The sequence below is a fragment of the Mirounga leonina genome, unplaced genomic scaffold (genome assembly GCF_011800145.1).
Source record: "Mirounga leonina isolate KUSES-001 unplaced genomic scaffold, KU_Mleo_1.0 Mir_166, whole genome shotgun sequence".
NCBI lineage: Eukaryota > Metazoa > Chordata > Mammalia > Carnivora > Phocidae > Mirounga > Mirounga leonina.
In genome coordinates, this window is record NW_023270418.1 from 8,170,762 (window position 1) to 8,190,348 (window position 19,587).

Below are 19,587 nucleotides of genomic sequence, written 5' to 3' on the forward strand. Positions count from 1 at the left end.
TGAGGTCAGAGAAATGGGGGTGGTAGGAAGCAATGGTTGCATATGATATAGAGACATTTGGCCAAGGTAAGAACTTCAGTTTCTATCTCATGTGATAGGAAGACCCTAGAGGTGCTGAGCAGTGTAATCACATGATCTAATTTTCATATGAAAAAGATTGGTCTGATGGCTGTGTGGAAAAGGTGATGATGGCTTGGATTAGGGTGATAGTAGTAGAATTGGTGAGAAATGGTGGGGTTCTCAATACAATTCAGATATATGTATGTAACTATACATTTTTTAAAGTATACTTAGTGTACTTAACTTGAAAACATCTTGCTATTAAATGTATGTTAGCCTTTAATTCCTTTTTATAGTCAGTTTACTGACATAATTTTGCTATTATAAAGTGTTAGAAGGATAAAAAACCTCAAAACATAAAAAAAATATTAGGAGGAAAACAGTTCTGCTATTTTGAAGAATTGCGAAAACTTGTGGTTTAAGATTTTATAGGTGTTAAGTGAAATAAAAGCTTACAGAAAATTGCAACAATATTGTGCACTAATCTTTGTGGAAAAAAACTTGAGCTGAAAACACTGAAGGTCTTGATGACCATTACATTCTCATGTCTTACACTCTGGTTTCTCTTCAGATCGCATAAATCTTTTGCCTTTTACATTCTCATGTCTTATTTTATTCTGTAAAAGAAATATGCAAAACGTTCACCTTGCACATTGGCTCATTTCAGTTAATAAGGGCTTGCAAGTTTGCATTTCTGGAGGTTAAAGTTAATTGCAGGTGTTATGTTGCATGTGCAAATAGTTGATTCATTAAATTTCCAGCAAGTATCAAATATCATTAAATACAAGGAAATAGTTATATTGAGATAATGAAATTGCTAGCAAATTTTAGAGTTCATTTGCCCCATTAAATTCATAATTCTGTATCCACATTCACATTTGGCCAAAAAGTAGGACATTTTATGACATTATTTGAAAATTCAGTTCATGATGTTTTCTGTGACTAAAAAGATGCTCTTCATTTAGCCATTCTTTGATGTGACTGAGTATTATATTCTTCATATAGCCATCTAATGATGTGAATGAAACTGTAATAATGATCCTGGGTTTTCATTCACTTATCCATTTATTTTTTTCCATTCATTATCTATTTATTATCTTTTCAACAAACATTTACTAAGTGTTTACTATAGTAGTTCTTAATCTTGGCTGCAATCAGAATCCTCTGTGAAGCTTTTTAAAAATAGTGATTACTGTGTAATAAACCCCTGAAACTGATTCCATAGGTCTGGACTGGGGCCAGGCATCTTTATTTTTTCAAAGGCTCCACAGGTGACTGATGTGCAGTCAAGGCTGAGAATCACAAGCTTCTCTGTTAAGTATGAGGGATATGAAGAGTGAACATGAAGTAGCTCCTATTCACAAGTCAAGGTACTGAGACAGACAAGTAAACTAGTAATTGCAATAGAGTGTGACAAGTGCACACCTCTTCCCACTTAGAACTCATATACCTTGGCCTAGTCCATTGGTAGACTAGAAAACACAAAAAGGAGATTTTTCTCTAAGCACCAAATCAAATGAATCTGTATTTTCTGTCTTACCTACTATGCCTTAATCAAATGAATTAGCCATACAAGATCTGTGACTAAAATCAGGAAATAGAATAACAGAGAGGACCAGTTTCTGTCTCTGATAACAGAATATAGGATATGATAAAGAAGTGGAAGAAGAGAGAAGGGTTGCAAAACAGTAAGCTCCTCAAGGGCAAGGACCAGGTCTCATTAATATTTTTCTTCCTTTGGCCTAATTTAGAGTCTAGCAGATATTCCCACATGGTCTCTACTTACCTAGGAGAACTCTGTTCCTTGCTCTCTGACCAGTGACTTACACAAGCAAACCCATTTTTGCTATCTTACAGGCACATGACATTTACTGATTGTCTTTAAAGTTTCTAATTCAGACAAAAACACCTTGCTTCCTTAATACCCCGATGATGGGTATTAATACCCATATTGCATGGAGCACTGGGTGTTATACGCAAACAATGAATCATGGAACACTACATCAAAAACTAATGATGTTACTGTATGGTGACTAACATAACATAATAAAACAAAATTTAAAAAAAAACACCTTGCTTAATCCTGGATAGTAGGATTGTCTTTTCTTGTCTTTTTGTCTATCTGTACCATTGCCAGTTGATGTTTTGTTTTTACTATTTTAATTTCCATTACCATATGCTGTTTAAATTCTTTTTTTTTTCTTTTTAATTTCATTTTGTAAAATCTGTATTGTCAATCTTTCTTCCTATAAATTACAGAAACAGAAGTGCAAGTTTATAAAGGAAGGGTATCCCTGGAAATTGAACTTATCTAAAATAAGGCAGTATGTGTACTTTTGGTCCCCAGAGCAGCACCAAAAAGCTCCACAAAACATATTGCCCATCACAGTCCTTTATCGTCTTCTGGTCCATGAAGATGTGACTTGCAGAGTTGATAGGACCATACCTGGAAATCCTACCCAGGAAACCCATTGCACATAGTTCAGATTAGGATTCCCTAAACAAAAATTTTAAAAAGCCCCAGAAGAAAAGCTTTTCATGATTTGGAGTTATCCTATTATCTTTAAGACCATTCCTAAATAAAATGGAAGCTCTTATTTCCTTTTCCATTATATGACATTGGCAAGGCCTACTTAGACCTTATAAGAAAAAATTGTCTGATCACAGTGGTGTTAATTTTTCAGCTGCAAATTCATATTCAGTGTGGATATATTTAAAGTGAATATTAATTATATAAACATGAAGTTGCATAATATAAAATATGAATAAATCTCACTTTATGTGAAATACTTTGAAATAAAAACAGATCCCTTCAATTAAAAGAACTAGTCAGGAATCTCACAGTTTCACAGCTAGCTGGCTGAATGAATTATAAACTATAGTTCTGCCACAGGAAGGTGCCATTTTAGCTGGTAAAGAGAAATGCCTACCATACTTTGTTATGTCAAATGAACCAGTGCTATTATTTATATTAGAATTTATATGGTGATTTCAGATATTATTTTGTTATTTTAACATTTTCTATTTTCATTATTTTTAAAATTTAATTTAATTTTATTATGTTATGTTAGTCACCATACAATACATAGTTTTTGGTTTTTTTTTAAGATTTTATTTATTTATTTGACAGAGAGAGAGATAGCGAGAGCAGGAACACAAGCAGGGGGAGTGGGAGAGGGAGAAGCAGGCTTCCTGCCGAGCAGGGAGCCTGAAGTGGGACTCGATCCCAGGACCCTGGGATCATGACCTGAGCCAAAGGCAGACACTTCACGACTGAGCCACCCAGGCTCCCCACATCATTAGTTTTTAATGTAGTGATCCATGAGTCATTGTTTTCATATAACACCCAGTGCTCCATGAAGTACATGCCCTCCTTAATACCCATCACTGGGCTACCACTTCCCCCCACCCCCTTCCCCTCTAAAAACCTCAGTTTGTTTCTCGGAGTCTGTAGTCTTTCATGGTTCATCTCCCACTCCGATTTCCCCCCCTTCATTTTTCCCTTCCTTCTCCTAATGTCCTCCATGCTGTTCCTTATGTTCCACAAATAAGTGAAACCCTATGATATTTGACTTTCTCTGCTTGATTTATTTCACTTAGCGTAATCTCCTCCAGTCCCATCCAATGTGTTGATGTAAAAGTTGGGTATTTATCCTTTCTGATGGCTGAGTAATATTCCTTTGTATATATGGACCACATCTTCTTTATCCATTCCTCTGTTGAAGGGCGTCTCTGCTCTTTTCCACAGTTTGGCTATTGCAGACATTGCTGCTATGAACATTGAGGTGCATATGGCCCTTCTTTTCACTACATCTGTGTCTTTGGGGTAAATACCCAGGAGTGCAATTGCTGGGTCATAAGGTAGCTCTATTTTTAATTTTTTGAGGAACCTCCACACTGTTTTCCAAAGTGGCTGTACCAACTTGCATTCCCACCAACAGTGTAAGAGGGTTCCCCTTTCTCCACAGCCTCTCCAAAATTGGTTGTTTCTTGCCTTTAAATTTTTGCCATTCTAACTGGTATAAGGTGGTATCTCAGTGTGGTTTTTATTTGAATTTCCCTGATGGCTAATGATGATGAACATTTTTTCATGTGTCTGTTAGCCATTTGTATGTCTTCTTTTGAGAAGTGTCTGTTCATGTCTTCTCCCCATTTTTTTGACTTGATTATTTGTTTTTTGGGTGTTGAGCTTGAGAAGTTCTTTATAGATCTTGGAAATCAGCGCTTTGTCTGTAGTGTCATTTGTAAGTATCTTCTCCCATTCTGTGGGTTGCCTCTTTGTTTTGTTGACTGTTTCCTTTCCAGTGCAGAAGCTTTTTATCTTGATGAGGTCCCAAAAAGACCCCAGATAGCCAAGGAAATGTTGGAAAAGAAAAACAAAGCTGAGGGCATCACGTTGCCTGATTTCAAGCTTTATTACAAAGCTGTGATCACCAAGACAGCATGGTACTGGCACAAAAACAGACCTATAGACCAGTGGAACAGAATAGAGAGCCCAGATATGGACCCTCAACTCTATGGTCAAATAATCTTTGACAAAACAGGAAAAAATATACAATGGAAAAAGACAGTCTCTTCAATAAATGGTGCTGGGAAAATTGGACAGCTATATACAGAAGAATGAAACTCGACCATTCTCTAACACCATACACAAAGATAAACTCAAAATGGATGAAAGACCTCAATGTGAGACAGGAATCCATCAAGAGGAGAACATAGGCAGTAATCTCTTCAACATCGGCTACAGCAACCTCTTTCAAGATATATCTCCAAATGCTAGTGAAGCAAAAGCAAAAATGAACTTTTGGGACTTCATGAAGATATTTTCATTATTTTTTGAAAATATATTCATTGACAATATCAAGCAAATATTATTAAACTCTCTGCTTTTCTGTTATTTCATCAAATTGTTTAACATAAAGTCAGGTATGGCTAATTCAGTGCTGTTAATAACCACATCCTCAAATGTATATCTCTGAAATGTGATAAAATGTCAAGAATGCTAAGCAATTACCATGTTGAGCCATCCATTTAATATCTAAAATATTAGAGATAATGTTATGAAACAAAATTTTAAAGCATTAAAGCAGAAACATGCTACATTATTTGATGCTTCTTGTGTTCCATGGATGTTTATGTCCTATTTTACATCAAAATACATGTAAATTGAAATTTATTTTATAATATTTTTTTTTGAGAAAATTAGTGTTGAATTATACAAGGTTTAAATTATGCAAGTCTTTAGGAATACACCCTTCCTGAAGCATCCTCTAAATCCAAGCTCTAAAACATGAAGAGTTGTATATTTGTTCAGATTTTAGAATATTTTAAAATACATTTCCCAGTGACCAAAACTCTTTCTGTGGAACATGGAGCGATTGAATAACAAATAGAAAAAAAGTTGACCTCCCTCTTCATCTTTGACTTTGATATTTTGTTTCTGAGAGACCTGCTTGTTAGAAGATAAATTCCCTAACTTCTAAACTAGCCTTTCAACAGAGTAGTTTTTGTGGATGAAAGAGTGAACTCATACCATGGATTTGGTTAACTTTAGACAGCCAGGTTCTCAGCTCCCTGGTACGAGTATGGTATTATTTCTTTCTTTCTCTGATTGTTTCCCAGAAGATTAATCAAGTGTGTCTTAATGTACTACTGGACCTACAGGTTACTAAAATGTGAACTAAGGCACCAGCCTTGTATAATTTACTTTGCTGTAAGAAGCATGCCAATGAGACTTAAGTGCCAGGATTGCAGCCATACTTTCCGATCTTCATCCATAGGGAATCTGGACCACAAGGATTACATTTCTATGGGATAATATTCTCTAGGAACAAAAATTTTAAGACATGAGTAATCAAGTAAAAAAATTAAATAGAAAATTCCTTTATAAGTTCATTGAACATTATACTTTAATATATTTGTATGACAGTGGAGTAAGTTTAAGGAAAATTATTGATTTATTTAAAAATCAACATTTTTTGTTTATCCTATTCTTGAAAACTAAATGGAGCTTGTCTCTTTTGATGTGCATATTTTAAAATGTAAATAGTATCATACATGCATCATTTTGTAATTTTCTTCTTTGACATATTGTAGATACATTAATCCCTTACCAGATACATGATTTGCAATTTTTTCTCCATTCTTTCGGTTGTCTTTTCGCTTTCTTGATGGTGTCTTTTGAGTAACAAAATTAATTTTGATGATGTACAATTTTCTTTTGTTGCTTGTGATTTGGGTGTCCTATCTAAGAATTTTTTTTGCCAAATTCAAAGTCATTAATGTTTATCCCTGTGTTTTCTTTCTAAGATAAAATTCTAAGAATTTTATAGTTTTTGCTCTTACATTTATGTCTTTGATCCATTTTGAGTTAATTTTTCTATGTGATTTAATGGTCCAACTCCATTTTTTAGTATATGACTATCTATCTAGTAGTCCTAACATTATTTGTTCAATTAACCATTCTTTCCGTATTGCATGACTTTGACATTCTTGTCAAAAATCTGTTGCTCATAGGGCTTATTTCTGAGCTTTCAATTATATTCCATTGATCTCTATGTCCATTGTTGTACCAGCACCACACTGTCTCAATTACCATTGCTTTTTAGGAAGTTTTGAAATCCCTAAGTGTGAGTCCTCCTTCTTCATTCTCTTCCCTTCACCCCCCCCCCCCTGCCCCCCTCCCCGGATCATTTTGGCTGTTCTGGGTCTCTTACAATTCCATATGAATTTTAGAATTAGCATGTCAATTTGTATTAAAAAAGTCAGCTGGGATCTGATAGAGATTGCATTGAATCTTAAACTAATTTGGAGGAGTATTGCCATCTTAAACAATTTTTTTTTAATATTTGTAGCTTCCATAACATAAGGTTTACCTTTCTTTTGTTAACTTTATTCCTAAATATCTGATTCCTTTTGATGCCACTGTGAATGGAATTTTTTTGATTTTTTTTGGATTGTTAATTATTAAGGATAGAAACACAGCTGATTTTTGCATGTTAATTTCATATAGTGCAGCTTTGCTGAATCCATTTGTTAGTTCTCATAGGGTTTGTGTATATGTAATCTTTAGTGTTTTCTACATATAAGATCCTGTCCTCTGTAAAGAGAGATAATTTTACTTCCTTTCCAGTTTTGATGCCTTTTAGTTCTTTTTCTTGTCTGATTGCTCTGACTAGAACTTTTAGTACTGCGTTGAATAGAAGTGGTGAAGATGGGTATTCTTGTTTTGTTCATGATCTTCAAGGAGAAGCTTTTAGTCTTTCATCATTAAGTATAATATTAGCTTTGGGTTCTCATATATGGGCTTCATTATGCTGAGGTACTTTCCTTCTATTCCTAGTTCTTGAGTATTTTTATCATGAAAGGGTGTTGAATTTTTTCAAATGCTTTTTCTGCATCATTTGACATAATCATGTGGGGTTTTTTCCTTCATTCTGTCAATGTGACATATTAGATTGATCAATTTTCATTTGTTGAACCATGACCATCCCACTTGGTCATGGCATATAATCCTTTTAATATGCTGCTAAATTCAGTTTGCTAGTATTTTGTTGAGTATTTTAATGTTTAGATTCATAAGAGATATTGATCTGTAATTTTCTTGTGATGCCTTTGGTTTTAGTTTCATAGTAATACTGGGCTCATTAAGCAATTTGAGAAGTGTTCTCTTTTCTTCAATTTTTTGGAAGCATTTGTGAAGTAATGTTTTTAATTATTAGAATGTTTGGCAGAATTCAGCAGTGAGGCCGTCTGGGCCTGGACTTTTCTTTGTGGGTTGCTTTTGATTACTGATTTAATCCTTTCACTTGTAATAGTTCTATTCAGATTATCTATTTCTTCCTGGGTCAGTTTCAGTAGTTTGTTTCTTTCTAGGATTTAGCAGTTCTAGTGGATGTGTAGTGATATTTCATTGTGGTTTTAATTGGCATTTTTATGACTAATGATGATGAACATCTTTACATATGTTTATTGATTATATATCTTTTGTAAAGTGTTTGTTCAAATTTTTGAACATAGGTGGTTTGGCTTCTTATTAAGTTGTGAGATTTCCTTACATATTCTGGATAAGAGTTTTGTCAGATATATATTTTAGGTTTAGTGTTTACTCTTACGTCTGTGATCCATTTTATATTAATTTTTGTGTACAGTGTGCAGTAAGAGTTGAAGTTCATCTTCTTTTATGATAATCAACTTTCATTGAAAATCTGTTCTTTCTCCATTGAACTAACTTAACAACTTGGTCAAAAATCAGTTGCTTTTATAAATGTGTGTCTTTTTCGGAGATGTCCAAATTTTGATAATTATGTTATTTGGTGCATTTGCATTTACAGTTGTATTTTCCTGCTGTATTGATCTTTTTCTCAATAAGAAATGTTTCTCTTTGGGTCTAGGAGTTCTCCTTTTTAAAGGTTTGTTTTTTCTAATATTAATACGATCTCTCTTTTTTATGCTTCTGTCTTTATGGCATATCTTTTCACAGCCTTTTACTTACTTTTACTTTTATTTGCATTTTTATATTTAAAGTACATTTCTATACATTTCTGTAGACAATGTATAGTTAGGTCCTGCTATTCTTCAGTCAGATAATCTCATTTATATTGGGGTATTTAATACATTTATATTTAATGTAATTATTGATATATTTGATTTTATTGTCTGCCATTTTACTATTTGTCTTCTCTTTGTCTAATTTCTGTTTTCTTGTTCTGTTCTGCTGTCTTTTATGTTAAGCAATATTTTTTGTGTACTATTTTTATTCTCTGAGTTTATTAGCTTTATTTCTTTGCATTACTTTTATTGATTGCTCTAGGGACCACAATATGCAACTTTAACTTCCAGTACAACATATGAATCTTGCAAAAATATAGCTCCATTTACCCACTCTAATCCTTTGCACAAATCAATACCTATATTATAATGTATATAAATGTAAAAAATATTGTTATAATTTCACTTAAAGAGTCCTGTCTTTTGAAGAAATTAAGAGAACCCATATGTAGAAAGATATATGGATATCTCATAGATGTATCTATAATCTCTTTTTCTGTATATGCAAGTTATCATCTGGTGTCATTTTATTTCAGCATGAAGTGTTTCCTTTAGCATTCCTTGAATGCAGACATATTAGCAATGAATTCTCTCATTTTTTATTTATTTGAAAATGTCTTTGAACCTTTAATTCTGAAGAATAGTTTTAGATAGCCTTCTTGGAAGACAGATTTTTTCCCTCAACAATTTGAATGTTATTCCAGTATTGTATAGCTTCCATTGTCCTCATGAGAAAATAACTGTTAATCATATTTTTGTTCTCCTTTATGTATTTCTTTATTATAGTCAAGATTTTTCTGATTATCTTTAGCTTGTCGTAGTTTGATTATGATGCACCTAAATGCAGTTTTCTCTTCTTTATTCTATTTGTAGTTCACTGAGCTTCTTGTATCAGTGACTTAATATTTTTCACCCAAGTTGGGAAGTTTTTTAATCACTAATATTTGTCTGCCTCTTTCTCTACTTGTTTGACTCCAGTTACTGTTACGAGTTATGAAAGCTGTTTCTGACACAATAGTTTAAATCTTGATTGGATGCTTGGAAATAAAATGGAAGAATGAATGAAATGCCACAATTTTCTAATGAAACGTAGTTCCTTAAATATATACACACACAGCGCAGTAAATTACGGTAGAAAATATTAATTTTTCCTGTCCTCTTTTCCTGTTTTTACAAAATCTATTCGTAGGTGCATTTCCTCCATCTGCTGTTTTTGCACGGAAAGACTTGCTACAACGATCTACCCATATTGCTACCAAGACTTTCCAAGCTTTTCGAATATTTGTGAACAATGAACTCAATGAACTTTACACAGGACTGAAGACAGCTCAGAAGTTTCTGAGACCTGGTGGCCGCCTTGTTACCCTCTCCTTCCATTCATTAGAGGATCGCATTGTCAAACGATTCCTGCTTGGGATAAGCATGACAGAAAGGTTTAACCTAAGTGCTAGACAGAAAGTGAAACAAGGATCGCAACTGGGTTCAGGTCATGAAAACAAGGAAGGAGGCTCTATAGGCAGGGCCCCTTTAATGTGGGAACTGATACACAAAAAAGTACTTACTCCAGAAGATCAGGATGTACAGGATAACCCCAGAGCACGCTCAGCCAAGCTTAGAGCAGCCATCAAATTATGAGAAAGAAAGTTTTCATCATTTGATCCTTCAGGTTTTCCCTTCACAGTTTGTCTTTTTTTTTCATGTGATATTACTTGATCAATTTAATATAAGAAAGTATGAGATATATCTATCTAAAGAGATGTACTATATATGTGTGGAAATTGAGGGTATTTACCATTTTTTTCCTCAGAAAGAAAATGTCAGAAATATTAGCATGACACAGAAAGTTCAAGGAGCAGCAGCATCTCAAAACTGGGAAAAATGTGTTTATCTGAGCATTATATTTAACTTCTGAAATGCAGTCCTTTCTCTAATCAGGAAATCTTTTAAAAAGAAGAAGAGTACTATGTGTATTTATCTAAATATGTAAGCTCAAGCTGTCAAAAGAGAGAGATTATAATTGTATCTGCATGCTCTAAAATCTGAATTTAGATATTCAAATTTGCAACAGCTTTCTGTGGATCAAATAATTAATGATCATGGAAGAAATTTTAATTTCTATTTGGGAATAATTTAGTAGTACTATAGTCTTCTTAAATATAAGTATTATGCAAATTTTAAATTTTCAAGTATTTTTAAAATGCATCATACTGTTAAATATCACTTTTGAAATTATAGTGTTCATTGTTTCAAAGAGATTTTATAATATGATATATGCCATTTTATCACATTGCAAAGTAAAAATGTAGAATTGCTCTAATAGCTATCATAGAGAATGTTTCATGAAACTTATATTTAATAAGTAAATTATGTTTATTTTAATAATATCCCAGAATGCCTTTGATGCATAATAAAATCTGTCATCATTTGAATCCTGCATTTTTTAATTGAGCTATTCAAAATAATTCAACCAAATCTATTTGAAATAGAAAAGTATATGAAAAAGATATTAAAATGATTGTGCCCCTAATGTTTTTACCTATCCAAAAGTAACTATAATAGTAAAATGTTTATTTAGGAGACATTCGCTTGGTAAAGGATTCTTTAACATATTGAGATTGATTCATGATTCACATACCAACTTTTTATATGTAAATATGCATTTCTAATTTTTTCAGTTATTCAGCAAGTACTAACTAGGCAGAGAAACAAAGGTGAATAAAATACACATACCTTACAGTACTTGTCCTATGGAGTTTAAGTCTAGTGGAGAAGAGTAATGGTAGTTAAATAATCACAAAAATTAATAAAAAATTAACGCAGTGGTAAAAGCTACAAAGAAGCAATACTGGGTACTGCAAGAACATCTAGTAGGGATTTCACTTACTGAAGGAAAACGGGTCTGACCTTGTGATGCTTGAATTATGACTTGAAGGATGAATAAGAGATATAATTAGTCAAAGGGTACATTGGCATGTTGATAAAAGGTACATATAAATGATGGCTTTCTTAAGTGATTATCCCTAAAATCATATTTATACTATTAATATGCTTAGTAAACTATTCAAATATAGGAAAAATTCATCTTCTCAATCATGTTGACAGATGCTGAATTGGTGAGTACAAGTGAATAAAATATCAACATAAGTATTGGCAAAGGATAAGAATGAAATACTCGAATTCACTGTAGATTTACTTTATCTACCTCTGTAATATTTAAGTGCTCAAGCTTGTTTGCCACTTTATAGGTTTTATTCAAATCTGGGCAGTTATGCAGTGGAATTAATTTCTAATTGTGCAGAATTAGAAAATATTGTAGGGAGCAGTGTCCTCAAATTAGAAAAAAATGAATGTACCTACCTTGTTCCTCTGAATCTTTCCTGAAAAAATATTTGTTTCTCTTGCATATAAGTCATAATTGTGAATGAGAAAGATTCCCAAAGGTACGTTCCCATCCAAGTATCTGGTTAGAAAATAAGAGATCACACTGTTATATTCAACAATGATTTACCTATTTCATCTGTCATTTTTGGATCCTGTATAGTATGGGGGTTTTTTCTTTAATGTTAAATGGAAAGTGACTGCACCAGGTTGAATAGTATTTCCCCCCCAAAAATTCATGTCCTTCTCAGAAGGACATATGATCACTACAGATGTAGGTAGTTCAGCTGAAGTCATACCGAAGCAAAGCAGGCCCTTAATCCAATATGTGTGGTGACCTTATAAGAAGAGAAGAGAGGGCTGCCTGGGTGGCTCAGTCAGCTAAGCATCTGCCTTCGGCTCAGAACATGATCCTGGAGTCCCAGAATCGGGCCTTGCGTTGGGCTCCCCGCTCAGCAGGGAGTCTGCTTCTCCCTGGCCTTCCTCCCTCTCATGCTCTCTCTCTTTCTCTCTCTCTCAAATAAATAAATAAAATCTTTAAAAAAGAAGAAGAGAAGAGAAACAGAGATGCAGGGAAGAATGGCACATGAAGATAAAAGTAGACATTAGAATGATACATCATACAAGCCAGGGGACACCAGGGATTGCTGGCAACCATTAAAAGCTAGGAGAGAAGCATGGAATTCTCCCTCAGTTTTAAGTAGGAGCCAACAACTTTGCTGACACCTTGATTTCAGACCTTCAGACTCCAGAACCATGACAGAATACATTTCTGTTGTTGAAAGCCACCCAATGTGTGGTAATTTGTTACAGCAGCCCTGGGAATCTAATACCTTGATAGAAAAAAATCTTGACTATGCATGAAAAAAATCCTTTCTTAAATAAACACAAAATCGTTTTAAAATGTTGTAATATAAGGGGCGCCTGGGTGGCTCAGTCGTTAGGCGTCTGCCTTCGGCTCAGGTCATGATCCTAGGGTCCTGGGATCAGCCCCGCATCGGACTCCCTGCTCAACGGGAAGCCTGCTTCTCCCTCTCCCACTCCCCCTGCTTGTATTCCCTCTCTCGCTGTGTCTCTCTTTGTCAAATAAATAAATAAAATTTTCAAAAAAAAAAAATGTGTAAAATGTTGTAATGTAAAAATATAGGAATTATTTTCTGTAATTAGGCTGTTTACCACAATCATTCTTGCCTGCTTCTTGGTCTTTACATGAATGAGTTTTAAATGGTTAATGCTGGAAAATGTTTTTGTGAAATCCGAACAATACATACAGAAATAAACACTGATTATTAAAATGAGTGTGTATTTCTTTTCCAATAAAATATAATGAATATAAAACAAGCAATTGTTTTACATTTCTGAATTTCTTTTTTTTTTTTTTTTAAGATTTATTTATTCGACAGAGAGAGACACAGTGGGAAAGGGAACACAAGCAGGGGGAGTGGGAGAGGGAAAAGCAGGCTTCCCACGGAGCGGGGAGCCCCATGTAGGGCTCGATCCCATGAACCTGGGATCATGACCTGAGCTGAAGGCAGACGCTCAACTACTGAGCCACCCAGGCACCCCCATTTCTGAATTTCTTATCGACTGCTTTCTACCAGCCATTTTAATATAGCATCAATACCATTGTGTAGTACATCAGTTCTTAAGAGGTTTTAGTTCATTGCTTATTAAGAAATAAAATTAAGGGGCGCCTGGGTGGCTCAGTTGGTTAAACGACTGCCTTCGGCTCAGGTCGTGATCCTAGAGTCCCCGGATCGAGTCCCGCATTGGGCTCCCTGCTCGGCAGGGAGTCTGCTTCTCCCTCTGACCCTCCTCCCTCTCATGCTCTCTGTCTCTCATTCTCTCTCTCTCAAATAAATAAATAAAATCTTAAAAAAAAAAAAGAAATAAAATTAAATAACTGCAACAGTTTTTAGTTGATATCTCTATTTTATATTCATTTTGTTTTAAATATTGTATATTACTGTATAATCTTTGGAGTTTCTCGGGTCTTTTGGGATACATGAATTGTATCTATATCTCTTTTCTATTTCATGTAATACATGGTATGTGATTTGTGCTTAAAGTCATTTATATTGTATTATTTATTATGTTGCAACCAATAGTTTATAAGAGAATACAGTATGCTTAAGTAGGTTTTTTGTATATCTTAAAAGTCACTTGCAAGCATTTGAAAATCATATTTTCTTTAGTCTTTGCAGAGTATTACATATCTTCAAAGGTTTATAAAATTCTTTTTTCTGATTTTTGTTTTTAAGTAAGTAGAAATAATGATGAGTCTACACTGCAGATTTCTAAAACAATTTTAATTTCATTTCAAGTCTCTCATTCAAAAAATATGAGAGTTCTTTTTTTTTAAGATTTTATTTGTCATAGAGAGAGCAAGTGCACACGAGCAGGGGAGAGTGGGCAGGCAGAGGGAGAAGCAGGCTCCCTGCTGAGCAAGGAGCCTGTTGCCAAGACTCAATCCCAGAACGCTGGGATCATGACCTGAGCTGATGGCAGACACTTAACAGACTGAGCCACCCAGGCATCCCAAAATATGAAATAGTTAATGGAACATTCAAAATGTACAACAAATAAAAAAATTGTATCCGCACTTTTACTTCGTTAAAAAATATATATGTATATATTAATTACATAGAACGTATTAAAAGCTGTGGGGGGGAGGTTCTGGCTGGCTCAGCTGGAAGGGCATGCAGTTCTTGATCTTGGGGTCATGAGTTCAAGCCCCACGTTCGGTGTAGAGATTACTTATATAAGTAAACTTTTTTTTTTTAGAAGCTGACTAGGAAGAAATCAAAAACACTTCTCACTTCTCTCCTTTTTAATAGTTTTATTTTATACTATATTATCCATTACATGAATAAATTTAATCAATTTAAGGTGATTGACATTTTTTAACTTTTTAAATTGAAGTACAGTTAACATACAATGTTATATTAGTTTCAGGTTTGCAATATAGTGATTCCACAATTCTGTACATTACGCTATGCTCACCATAATAAGTGTAGCTACTACCTGTCACCTTACAAAACTATTATAATATTATGGACTATATTCCCTACACCGTACTTTTTATTCCTGTGACTTACTTATTTTATAACTGTAGCCTGTACCTCTTAATCCCTTTTACCTAACTCACCCATCCTGTTAATCCCCTACCCTCTGGAAATCACTCAGTTTGTTCTCTGTATTTATGATTTTGTTTTTTGATTGGATTTTGTTTTGTTTTGTTCTTGGTTGTTGTTTGGTTTTTTTGTTTTGTTTTTTAGATCCTACATAAAAGTGAAATTATGTGTTATTTGTCTTTGTCTGACTTATTTCACTTAGCATAATACCTCTAGTTCCAGCCATATTGTGACAAGTGGTGAGATTTTATTCTTATGGCTGAGTAATATTCCATTGTATGCATATACCACATCTCCTTTAGCCATTCATCTCTTGATGGACACTTGAGTTGCTTCCATAACTTAGCTACTGTAAATAATGCTGCAATAAACATAGGGATGCATATATCTTTTTGAGTTAGTGTTTTCATTTTGAGGGGGTAAATATACAGTGGTAGAGTTACTGAGTTGTGTGACATTTCTATTTTAATTTTTTGAGGAAACTCCATACTGTTTTTAGACCAATTTACATTCCCACCAATAGTGCATGAGGGTTTCCTTTTCTCCACATCCTAGCCAACACTTGTTATTCCTGGTCTTTTTGATACTAGACATTCTGACAGGTGTAAGGTAGTATCTCGTTGTGATTTTGATTTCCATTTCCCTAATGATTGATGATGTTGAGGATTTTTTCATGTGTCTGTTGGCCATCTGTATATCTTCTTTGGAAAAGGGTGTATTCAGGTTCTCTGCCCATTTCCTAATTGGATTATTTGTTTGTTTTGGTGTGGAATTATGTAACTTCTTTATATATTTGGGGTATTAATCCTTTATTGGATATTCTTTTTATTTAATTTTTTAAAACAGTATTTTAGATTTATTTAGGGCCATTTGCACATGTTTATAGAATATTTAGTTTAACAGATGACAAGACAGCTCCCCTCAGTGGGACCCTGGCCTAAACATACTTGCTTTACTTATATAGTAAAAGGATAACATTAAAAATAGAAGCTTTTGATTTGTTCTTCTTGTATTTAAACTCTCTTTCCCTTTCTCTGTTCACATTGATATATGAATTTCTTATGCCAGCTGAGGTGGCATTATGTTTCAAATTTACTGTAGGAAAAGAAATATGAGGCGATATTAGCATGTACTCTCACAAACTAAGCCCTACCTGTTAGAATATTTGTAATGGATAAGAATTAACTAAAATTGCTTATGGTCAAAATTGTGTAATTATTTTAATTAAGCTACTTTTCTATTGAGTTTTTGTGATTGCTGTATTAATCTAATAGATTAATTGTGTGTAAGCAACATTCTATAATAGAAAGGGCTAAGTAATAAAGAATAAAAGGGAATTTTGTGAAGTGCCTAATAAATATAAATTTAGTGATAGAAATCTTTTTTTTTTTTTAAGATTTTATTTATTTATTTGACAGAGAGAGACATTGCTAGAGCAGGAACACAAGGGGAGTGGGAGAGGGAGAAGCAGGCTTTCTGCTGAGCGGGGAGCCCGATGTGGGGCTCGATCCCAGGACCCTGGGATCATGACCTGAGCCGAAGGCAGACGTGCTTAACGACTGAGCCACCCAGGCACTCCTTAGTGATAGAAATCTTGATCAGAGATATATTTGTCTCAGAACCACAATGCCATATGCTCGATGTTGAATGAAGCATGGTTTGTAAAAAATCAGCATCATATTCTAAAGAGGCTGGATTGTATAACAAGCATAACTATTTTTATATTATTTTCTCAAATTTCATCTGTTTATAGCTACTATTTCCAACTAATGTTTGGTAACACACAGCATGAACTGCAGAAATACTAAGAGAAAGTTTAAATATAAATTATTTTTTATAAGTCTGGTTGTAGCATAAATTTCCCAAACCATTAAAAATTTCAATGGAATTAATTATTTAAGATGCAATGGTGATAGTTCGTAATGCCTGTTATTTAGATGGACCTTAAAATTCTTCACAGACTTTCTGGCCACCTCACTTTTTTCTTATATAGTCCACCAAAATTGTTGGACAATAAAATGAAGAAAAAATTTAATGCTCTGATATGCAAAACAGAAGTTTGCCTCGTTGGTAATGTCACATTTCCTTAAGCAATTCTTCTTTACCTTAAATACTGAACAAGTTTTCTATCATTAGCTCATACCCTATTAAATATATCATTACCCAGGCACTAAAATACAAAGGTGAAGTCCAACGATAGAACATACTCCATTTCTCATTCTTGAATAATTGCTTCTGTCCGTTAAACTCCATCCTTATGCTTTGGACAATATACTTGTCTGCCTTGCACAGGGTACAAATTTGCATTGTTAAACTATTAAATAGTATGATTCCTTATTCTTTCTCAAGGAAAAATGTTATCCAACTCTTATAGGTGCTAAATTGAGGAGGAGGCTGTATAGCATTGTAAATTACGCTATTGGCTTTGGACTCAGAAAAACAAGTTTGAATTCCAGGTCTGCATATATTAGTTGAATATACAAACTTGAGCATGCTCTTAATCTCTTGAATCCCATTTATTTCACTTTAAGATGAGATTAGTATTGGTACTTTCTCATCAGGTTGCTATGAAGCAAATAGAAAATACTCAACAAATATTTATGAGTTAACTGAAAGTTGTAATTACCAAAATGTAACATTTCTGAACATCATGATTAAGGATATATATGCTTTATTCTTGGTAATTTTAAGCTCAGCCTCTGCATTACTAGCAGCAGTTGTGACTAGGTTATAGTCAGCTTCACTATTTGGAAACTTTACCCCATTTATTATTTATTTAATACCCCCAGTGTTTGCAATACATTGACAAGTTATATAAAACACAATCATTGCTTTTGTTGAGTCTCCATTTATAAGAAAACAAAATGGGAAAAAAAGAACCAGTTGCTAAAGTTATTTGATTTTCATTTAGGTTGGAGAAAGTATTTGTCTTCCTACACTTCCATTCCAGTAAGTAGCCAACCTATGTGGTCCTTATATTAAGATTCTTCAAAATGCATTTTGGGGGGTGGGGAGGGGAAGGAAATGAGTACTTGGTGAAATAAGAGAACATTGCTATAGGAATATAAAAAAAGTTTCTTACTGGGCGCCTGGGTGGCTCAGATGGTTAAGCGTCTGCCTACGGCTCAGGTCATGTCTCAGGGTCCTGGGATCAAGTCCTGCATCGGGCTCCCTGCTCCTTGGGAGCCTGCTTCTCCCTCTGCCTCTCTCTCTCTCTGTCTGTCATGAATAAATAAATAAAATCTTAAAAAAAAAAAAAAGTTTCTTACTTCTGCACTTTAAAGCCAATGAGAAGGACTAAATATTTGTGTTGCAGATGTTAAAGGGAAAATAACTAGTGAAAGGTAAGGGAACTTTTTACACTTAGAATGAGCTGATGACCTTTTTTACAGCACCGTAGAAGCAGATGCTACAGAACTGAATTCATGTAATTCCCACCTCCTTATCCTCATTTTGGCATTTATAAATCTTGTCCTTTATCTCTATTTTGTACTCCTACATCTCAGTGGAGAGATTAACCTTGCTCCTATTCTATTTTCTCTGGGACTTAGTTCAGTTAATTTCACTTGCCCCTCCAGTCTTTAATCTGTTCTCTGCTAGTATCTTTCCTTCAATCTACAAACATACTCAAGAGTGCCCTGGGCTAAAAGCAAACAAAGACTTGGGTGTCCCGGGATGAAGCCCCCGTGTAGGGCTTGCTGCTCAATGGGAAGCCTGTTTCTCCCTCTCCCTCTGCCTGCCGCTCCCCCTGCTTGTGCTCTCTCTATCAAATAAATAAATAAAATCTTAAAAATAAAAAAGGCAAACAAGGACTAAAATCTCTCCTTGACTCTGTTTTCTTTACCACACCCATCATTCTGTTTTCTTTTATTACTTGCCTTCTTAAAGTCTACACTACCTCCAACTCCTCACCTGTCTTTCATTTATCCTATCCATAACTGTCTATAGAAACTGTTCTCTTAATGATTACTGGTGGCTTCAATTTTTTTTATGGAACATTCCACAAATTTGCATGTCATCCTTGCACAGGAGTCATGGTAATCTCGTTTGTATCATTTGAATTTTAGTGTAGGTGCTGCTGAAGTAAGCACAATGGTGACCTCTTAATTACCAGACCCAATATCCTAATCTCCCTCTTGACTTACTTTGTCTCTGCAGTGTTTGACAGTATTGATCTATGCTTCCATAAAAACCTGTTTTCCATTGCATTCTCCAAAATCACTCCTTCTATGGCTTTATTTCTCTCACACTCTGATTCCTTCACTAGATTCTCTTCTTCTGTCTCATCAAGTCAGACCATGTCTCATGTGGTTTGTTCTCATGGTGTAGGTAGTCTGAAGGCAGTACTATGAATCACTCCATGATCATCTGTGGAGCAGATGAGAGTTGGGTATCTTGCCAAGATAACAAACAGTGGAAGCAACAGAGATTGGAGTCTTCTTGGATGTTTAAATTGACATCAAAT

At 34.3% G+C, this 19,587-nt stretch overlaps 1 protein-coding gene and 1 non-coding gene across 5 annotated transcripts in view; one reads left to right on the forward strand and one right to left on the reverse strand.

Moving 5' to 3' along the window:
* METTL15 (methyltransferase like 15) overlaps window positions 1–19,587 on the forward strand; it is a 241,580-nt gene that overhangs the window by 180,716 nt on the left and 41,277 nt on the right. For 2 of the 4 annotated variants that reach the window (XM_035012479.1, XM_035012481.1), the window contains one exon: window positions 9,800–12,387. The exons of 1 other annotated variant lie outside the window; for it this stretch is intronic. In XM_035012479.1, the coding sequence (XP_034868370.1) occupies window positions 9,800–10,245 (446 nt within the window). In that variant the 3' untranslated portion in view covers window positions 10,246–12,387. Of the gene's footprint in view, window positions 1–9,799; window positions 12,388–19,587 lie in introns of those variants that run through there. One more of the 4 variants, XM_035012480.1, reaches the window with a different exon arrangement.
* On the reverse strand, window positions 19,107–19,213 carry LOC118016387. Its single transcript, XR_004680805.1, has one exon. It is a non-coding gene; the product is annotated as a U6 spliceosomal RNA (small nuclear RNA).